This window comes from Polyergus mexicanus, unplaced genomic scaffold, assembly GCF_030449975.1.
Source record: "Polyergus mexicanus isolate NDT 795.1 unplaced genomic scaffold, iyPolMexi1.0 SCAF_134, whole genome shotgun sequence".
NCBI lineage: Eukaryota > Metazoa > Arthropoda > Insecta > Hymenoptera > Formicidae > Polyergus > Polyergus mexicanus.
This window is the reverse complement of record NW_027223454.1, coordinates 1-9139: the sequence shown is the minus strand read 5'-3', so window position 1 is coordinate 9139 and position 9139 is coordinate 1. Positions and strand designations below refer to the sequence as shown.

Below are 9139 nucleotides of genomic sequence, written 5' to 3'. Positions count from 1 at the left end.
ATTTCTTATATAAAAAAAAAAGTTGCATTCTTTTGTTATTGCACAGAGTCCTTAATTATACTAACTTTTGAATTTCCTGAGAATAGACTTAATTGATAATGCTGTGTTTACAATTCTTAGTCTCCTTTTAAGATAGCTTAATTTTATGTATTATCGAATAAATTATTATTATCAAGATTAACTACATGAGAATTAATGTATGTAACATGAAAATATATATTTCATATTTACAACGTCGTGTAATAATCCATAATTTTAATAACTAATATGCCGATTTAGAAGGTAATTTGCTAAATCAGTAAATAATACATACTGCCCATTATCATTTTTATATAAGTACATCAAAAATTTCAGAAGCAATGCATGTCCTCGTCGCATTGTACGACCGGAATGTGTTATCACTGGCTGCAAAGGCCCATCCACAAGTGGAAGCAACAAGCATTTACAAAACCTTCGACTAGAACATAAATGTCTTCCATGTTCATCGGTATATTGATTTCTGTGGATTTCCGGTAAACGGCGCATAAGTCCTGAAATAAATATCAGATTAATTTATCGATTTTTCCCGTGATAAAATTTCGTCTTATCAATATTCTAAATCTCGCATTAAATACTATATGCGTTCTATAAATCATATCTGTATAGAGTTCATATACATTGTATGGGAATACTTACTCCTCTCGATGTATGCAAATCGATAGTCAGCATCATGAATGCTTGAAGAAGAGTCGGATGTAGTATAAGATGATGGGTAACATTTCCATCAGACGTGATAAACTGTTTGTGATGCTCCTGATATTTATTTTGTAACACTTTGGATAATGCTTGATACCAAGAGACAGGTTGATTGACGAGCGGACCAAGCCTGGGGTCGAGATTTGGCAAGGGTTCTATATGAGCCAACGAACAAAGTTCGCTGAACTCGATATACGTCATCGAAGACTTATTTTCCAAAAGTTTGTCCCAAAGTAAATGTGTTCGACACTGCAATGCGCCGCGTTCTACCATATTTGTTATATGTTGACGGGCAGCATGCGCCTGTGACATGATCATCTGTTGCATGAGCTGTTCGTGCGACGAATAATAACCGAGATAGTTCACCGATTCCTGACGGATCTGCACCAAGTGCGGCGACGATGACGATGATGAATTGACATTGGAGTTTTGCGCTAGGGGAGAATTCGGAACCGGTGGAGGCGTGGGCGCCAGATTATTGTGAATATTATAGTTCGCTATTTTAACATCACTGTCTTTAATAGTCGAGCCATTCGAATCGAGAACTGTTCTCTCCTGCTGATCGATGCACATTTCTGTTCTGGAATTGTCTCTTGTGAATGGTTTCAGTATCTGCAATACCGGACTAGACTCGACCATCGGGTTCTCCGTATACGATCCGGTTGTGGACTTACCCACACTATAAACAGTTCTAAATTTACCCAACTTATTGTTCTCCACCTCTCTTTTCGGATATAATTCTCTTTTGCTCGTCAGCATCAAATAATATTTCAAAGTGATTTCAGCCTTTTCCAGTTGCGGCGATTGCTCTACACGTGACACGATCAGCGCTACATCAAAGTCATCAGTATATCTGGTATCATGAGCGTCGCAATAACTAACCAATGGAGTACTTTGCAATTTAATTAAGACGTATTCGTTGTCGTGAGATTCTTGGAGCTCGTCGGACATTACGAATACGCGCATATTATACTCTTTCTCGTGTGAAAGTAAATACGAAAATAACGTACGTGCTGGTATCGCTATATTGTGTATCGTTATTACGTCTGAAATATAATAACATTAAGTCTCACTACGATGCATTACCAAATAAACCGAAGTGTCAAGATGATACCCTGAAACAGCTTACCGCTATATATCAAGTTCCTGGCGTAATTCGGTGCTTTACTGTAATATTTAATAAAGTCATCCATGAAGTGAGTGAGGTGATAACCTTGTTGCAAGGACCACAGTCCAGTTCCAGCAATATAAGAATGAATACAACGCAAATGAAAGTCATACGTAAACGAATGCAAATGCATGTTGATTTGAATCTTGTCGCAAACGTCCACGAAGCTTAATACAAACTGTAAAAAGTACATCCTTATTTAAATGCTTTATCTAATTAAACATAATCAAAATTTTTCTTACCTGGTTCACCATACCGCTACTTATCTTCGTTTGCAAACGATTGCATTCGATGATGTGCAATTTGACGATAAAAAATGGTTGTGACAAGTGGATTTCGAACAATAAAATACCACCCAACATCGACTTTTTGAGATAATAAGATTGCTGCTGTGCACACTCTTCACCTCTGTAAAACACACGATATTTAACGATGAAAAATACATATTTGTTAAACTAAAATTCAGCAAAGCTAAATTCGAACAAACGTTTTATGCGGCGACTCCACTTGGATCGGATTGAAGCCCAAGATCTGCAGATACTGTTTATATTCGGATAACATCGATTTGCAAAGTTCTTGATGCCACTTTACCATAATCGCATTCGTCGCTTCTTGTCTTGACTGCGCAACTTGCAGCGATTGTTGATGCAACACATTGCCATTTACACTGAAACTAGACGATGCTTGTGATGGCGTCAATGAATGATCTCTCGTGGCGGCGGATTGCAAACGCCAGGCTGGTAAAAAGAGGAGAGGCGTATGACAAAAATGTATTAGACGAGAATGTTGCGTGAACGTGTTCAAAGCGTTCAGCGATATGTTGGGCGTGCGACTTTGCCACATTGCGTACAATTTTTCCAGGTCCTCTGTAAGACAGATATATTAGTTATATTAATGCTTAATCATTTTGTAGACGCAAATTCAATATATCAGCATTACCTTTGATCTTCTTTTCCCGATGTCGCAAATCCTGTAAATCGTAAGCAGCCTTGACGATCGCATCTGTTGTGTTATAAGGATGCGGAGCGTTTGGTTTCGCATCGCGCATCGCTTGTCCGACCACTTGAACCCAGGAAAACGCATTATTTTTCGTTGGTTGCGCTCGGTTGCTTGATCGCGTCCAATCTTTATTATCGATATTCGACTGACTTGGAAATTTCGCAAGATTTTCCATATCATTGATTTGGTAATACTGAGAACTGTGCTCTCTCTGCTGTGGTTCCCGGATGAGTTTGTGATGAAATATACCCAACTTTTGCATAATTATGTTGGTGAATAGACTCGACCTAGAAGAAAGCCATGTACCTAAATTCGTTGCTTGTTTTATTAACTTTTCCGATTTTTCCTTAGACCAGTTGTACATATAGATAATTATCTGAAAAAAAAGCTCGATTAATCTTATAACAAATATTTCATAATTGTTTTATAATAAGCACACTAACATTATCACTTGATATTTTAGCTAACAATATCCTTTGTCTAGGCACAAAATTCGATTCCGATATTAAGGGATTAAATTTTTGCAATTGTTTTTGATCTGTAACATATGATATGAAAGAATTAGTATTGAAAAGTGATATTTAAATTAAAAATTATTAAACTTGACTGACCTTTAGGAGCAAGCAGTTCCGGATCTATTTCTTTACTCAAAGATGCCTTCCATTGATGAAAATTTCTTGCAACTAAAATACATTTGATATAAGTCGTTTGTTCGTCTTTATTAAATTCATGCGGCACGTAGATAGGTGAATTCATGTTCTTTTGGTTCGTATTTTCTACTGTCGGTTGATCTGAACTATTCCGAGTACCTTCAAACCATCTGGCTTTATGTAAGACAACATATTGATTCAGGAATGGTTGTCGATCTTGCAAAACGAAAACTTTACTAGATGTGTCTGGATCTTGACAACGTATAAGAGTCTGTAATTCTCTTACGATCACAGGAATCGCATGTTTGTGGTGAATAATTACTTCATGCTTCTTGACAGCAGGAACACCCATTTCTAGTGCAAACTGAAACCATTGTGCTAATGTAGTGTGATAAATCTCATTCAACTTTCCTTCTTCGCCGAGCTCGTATTGATTAATCGTCAAATTATCAACATCTTTCTGCGACTGAGACATTTTTAAAAGTGTTTGTGCATCTTTCTTTTTCACTGTAGTTTCTGTAATCACCAGTGAAGAATTGGCAGCTATTGATTCCGTCAATGGTGTAGCTAGCAAATTATACTCTGTGACTAGGTCCCAAGTGCCATGTTTCACAGCAGACGACAATTTCAGAATTAAGGATTCCAGATTGACTCTACCTTGTTTCCAAATTCGAAATTCGATCAATGCTTCTGCATTTGATTTAAACTCGCTTTTATGGTCATAAACGTTAGTTGATACAATATTTTCGAAATTTTCGACTCTGAATAATTTAAGAAAGTTCGATTTGTAATCATCCACTACGGATTCTCCTTTGCCATCGATGATGGCTAATGCGATGCAAGCTATGCCTTTACTCCCACTCGAATGACTTTGATTATACAAAAAAATGTCAGATTCGGATACCCTTCTTCTAATACCATCTAGCGAGGAATAATCCTGGAAATGATAGTGTGTGCCAAGATCTGTATATTTTGGTATATATAAAAATTGTAGTATATTTTGTCTCAAATAATATCCTAAAGCATTTATATATGGTAAACAATGCGGTTGCACTGACAATTGAACTATACATTCCGGAGACTTGTATGGTTTTTGTATAAAGTGCACATCTGCCGGTGTCAATTTACACATCGGATTGCGCGCCAACATTACGGATAGCACCTCTAATACTGCATCATCGAGACGATTTTGCAATACTTGCACCAAGTCCCGTTTGACTTCTGGACCAGCTTCCGATATTCCATGTACCATCAGAATGATCGAATCACCGGATCTGTTTAAGATATTGGATTCCTTCTCGCCAAACGAACGAACTCTAGGTCGAGTATCATTCGATATCACATGATCGTTCGTTAGACTGCCGATACCTTTAGCTTGCGATAAGGACGCAACGCTATTACTGCGCGAGACGACCAACTTTTCATCGCTCTCGGACAATTTATTCTGTAGAGGTTTCCCGTCATTTGTTTGCTCGTGTAGTCGCAGATAAAATACATTCTCGTTATTCTCCTGATATACAAACATGTTGTTTCGATTATTAACGGAGAGCCTGTTTAATACACCATGTAGAGCTTTGATTCCTCTCGATAACCCAGATCTTCCAGGCCCAGTCTTTAAGCGGGGATGTAGATTAAAAGGTTCTTCCCAAATGACGGGGCATCTGAACATGCCTGGTGTAACATTCGAAGAAGTCAAAGAAGTATGATTCTGAAAAAGATTTCCAGACTCACCGCTGCTTTCTCCTCTCCAAGTATTATAATCTTCGATTGATTCAGGTTCCAACAGTACATCACATATGCGAGTATCATGAAGATTTTGTAAAAGTAAATACTGATTTACTCGCCGACATATAGCTTTGATTTGAGCGAGTAACATTTTCTGTATTTGCAAATAACAGTCCACTTCTGGCGAGGAAAGTTCCAAAAATCTGTAGAAGATTGTGATTTCTTATAAGTTTTTGTTTTCTTCTTTTATACGTTTATAACACGTAATTGTTGCTATAACAAATGAAAAATAACAAATTTTTATTAATTTACTAACCTGCAGTGAAAATAGACATTAACATGACTACTTTCGACGCTTAAAATTAGCCAGAAATTGGGCAAACGATCTCTGCGCTTATCAAGTTCTATCAGCCACTGATAATCGTCATCAGAATTGCTACTGTCACCTTCGTATCCATCATCCGTTCCGTGTTTTCCTTCGGCTATGCTCGATATCTCAGAATAATAACCTGGCGGATCTCCAGAGTCTTGCCCATTTATTTGAATCATTGTTGATATTTCTTCTTGCTCCATATTTTCAACGCTTTCGTCTATATATAAGTAATAAATATAAGATTTATAATATATAATAACTAATAATCGAAAAATAAAATTTTATATAAACATGTTTTAAAATAATTGATATAATTTCTATATATATAATATTATATAAAATCAAGATAATATATACTTCACATCATAATTATTGAATAAGCTGTCTATCTGTAAATAATTATTTTAAATAATATATTTACCTTCTTTTACTTCCGGTTCTTCTGTGTCTACATGTAATGTGTCTGCTTCTGTATCAAGTGCTATTGTTTCCGGTTTCTTGATGAAATAAAATAGATCAGCTTCTTGATAAATACAATATTTGTCAAGCACAAGACTTTTTAATTCTTTCAAAAATTTGGGTGCGCTACTCTCTGATGAAAAGACAAAGTGTAAAGGTACTTTATCCATCAAACAACTAGATTTTCCGATAGAATCCGACACATGTCGCGCTATGAATCTTAACGTGTCTGCGCTTGGCGAAGGATGATCCAAAAGTGCCGTCGCGGTCTCATCTCGCAGCAGCCATTCGATCTCATCCTTTAAGCCGATTACTGCATGATGCTGAGGCGGTTGCGGCATTCTCTCCTGCATCGATTCGTTTTTCGCGTTCTCATCCGGACTGCTACCGCTTGGCATGCTATCAACCGGCGAACCGCTGCAATAAGATGTTGTTCTCAATGCGGGATAACGTTCCAACGATACTTCCAACACCTCTTTCGGGAGGTTCAAGCAAATGATGTCCAAAGTGGCTTTCAAATCGTTCGGACTTAAGTCAGCGAGATTCCTCTCCTTGCCATCATTTATTCTTTGAATAATCTCGGTGAAACAAGTAGGCATTAGTTTAACAGGTATACTACAAAGCTCGGAGTGGAAACGAATTGAGCAACTTAGATGTAGGAATAGCGGCTGATCCTTTGTGTTCCACGTGTTTTCCTCTTCGAAATCGCTTGTAAGCGAATCTTTGGAGTTACAATGAGAAAGTTTCTCATTATGAAGATTCGTGGCCGGCCATGTAATATTGATAGCTTGGCTTACTGCAAATTAAAAACAATAGAATATGTACATATATTTCATGTTCTATGATGTAATAAAAGTTTCCATCTTAATAAAATATATTATAAGTATTACCTTGATTAGAAGAATTATCTGTCTTTGGAGCCGGCATTTCAGAATGACATGTGAATTCATCTAAATCATCATCACTATCTGTTCTTTGCGATGCCTCTTCCTGAAAATAACATACAATTTTCATAAAGCAACAAAATGCTGCGAATTTTCAATATTGTAAGGATGCAGAATGTACAAAAAAACGAACCAATTTTTCTGACATCCACGATGGTAAACAGTAATAAAATTCCGGATGCGCAGGTACAGGTCTAAATGCAACTGCCATAATCCTTTTAAATTTGTTTTTAATCAAACTATGTAATGGTTTAACGTCGTTACACGCAGAGATCTTTAATTGATCGAGTAGACTGTCTTCCGGTAACATGCTTAAATGTCTGCACACTGATCGTAGATAATTTGTAATATTAATCTCGATTAGATTTTCTTCGCACTGCGCTACAGCAGATTCCATATCCTCATAGCTCAATGATTGTTGTAATGCCAGTGATTTGTAAACCGCAACCACATAACAATGACAATGTGCCAAGCTCAACAATTTACAATGCTCCATCAAACTTCGTTGATCTAGCATAAATAATTAATTTGATTAGAAACATTTTACTAATATTGATAATTTTCATTATAAAAATGTCGATTTTTACGAGATTTCATTATTCATTTTTAAATTATTCATGCTACATCTAAAAAATTCTCCAAATTTTTGCCCACCGCTAGAAATATTGTCAGAATCCTCGCTCTTTGGTTCAGGGGATGAAGGCTTTGTGTTGCTTTCCGATTTAAGACTAATAAAATCTTCACAAACTTGCTCGCCAATTTTAAAAGTATGATCCTGATAGATGTCTTTATTCTGAGGCATTTGCAACTGACCGACCAGCGCATCGATTAATAATGCTAGCGAACAATCATACATGTATACAGGAATAATAAGACTCGTCTCATTGTCGGCATTATCAAAATTATGTTCTAGTACTCTGCGTTGATACCACTGCTTGATTAAAAACTTTTCGATTCTCTGCGTTCTGACGTCAGGAAGTCGGGTAAATTTGTATCCTTCGCATACGATGTTGGAGACGGTATCTTTTCATTTATATCAAGATCAAAAATATCAGAATTGCAATTCTTCTCGGAATTATTACTCGTGCAATTGTCGCCTGTACACGTAATCAAACGAACATCTTTCTCAGTCGCCGGTAATATCGTGATAATAACATGTGTCGTGCTAATTCCCTTAACAAAAACATTTCCATCTCGGATAAATATCCGATGCATCATCTTTATAGTTTTTCTCTAAAATGATAAAAGTTATATTAAAAAAATTCTCTCGATATAAAATTTAAAATTTATAAAACATTTTCTCGCACAAAAAAATGTGAAAAAATGCAAAATATTTATTGCCATTATAATGATTGAAGGATCTGATATTGTACCTCCTTGCATGAAAAAAAGGCAATGGTGAATTATTCTCGCGAGGTCTACTAAGAAGCATTCTGGTGAATCTCTGCGATTCCGCTGACGTAAACAATAGCTCTTTATTATGCAACTGTTTCATATGCTCCAAAAAGTTTCCCATAAGAATTTTGTTCGCGCTATCCGTATCCTCGTCGATATGTACCGAATCTAACAAGATAAGATCGATTATTTTTTTTTCCTGTTTTCTATTCATTAATAATGTTCTAAAATCAGCCTAACCATCAGCGAACATCGAGAACAAGAGCTCTGCTTGCTGACATTTTGATAAAATGCTCAGAGTATCGAACGAGAAATACATTGGATGTATCCTCTCATCGATGATCGGTCTCGCTTCCAAAGGCTCAATCGGATTTGGACATTCCGAAATACGATCCGTAGAAATGCCCATAACGCCGCGATATCTGATTCCTTGGTGAGCTTTGCCCAAAATACGATATCGGTATCTTTTTCCGCTGGTGTTACTTGGCACAAGAGGCTCAAATATTCTAAGGTCAACAAAGCGTTAATACATTCCTCGTCTATTCGGGCGATCTAATCAAAAGGACAAAAGTGATAATAAATACACATAAATGACACATGTGGGATTTACAAAAATTAAAATAATTTTAATATTACATGAAAGCAAAATATAAACAAAAGAGAAAAGTACTCTGCGTTGATACCACTGCTT

At 36.5% G+C, this 9139-nt stretch overlaps 1 protein-coding gene across 1 annotated transcript; it reads right to left on the bottom strand.

The window, feature by feature from the left end:
- Window positions 1–21: 21 nt before the first annotated feature.
- Window positions 22–9000, bottom strand: LOC138944253 (KICSTOR complex protein SZT2-like; the record flags this gene model as incomplete). Its single annotated transcript, XM_070315166.1, is given in 19 exon segments — window positions 22–530; window positions 676–1781; window positions 1865–2081; window positions 2146–2311; window positions 2391–2769; window positions 2843–3278; window positions 3346–3440; window positions 3514–5480; window positions 5594–5867; window positions 6072–6905; window positions 7000–7099; window positions 7187–7563; window positions 7708–7965; window positions 7968–8235; window positions 8237–8286; window positions 8427–8442; window positions 8444–8616; window positions 8689–8893; window positions 8896–9000. Coding segments are annotated over 19 exon segments (7158 nt in total), but the record flags the coding sequence as incomplete, so codon positions are not given.
- Between the last annotated feature and the right edge of the window lie 139 nt (window positions 9001–9139).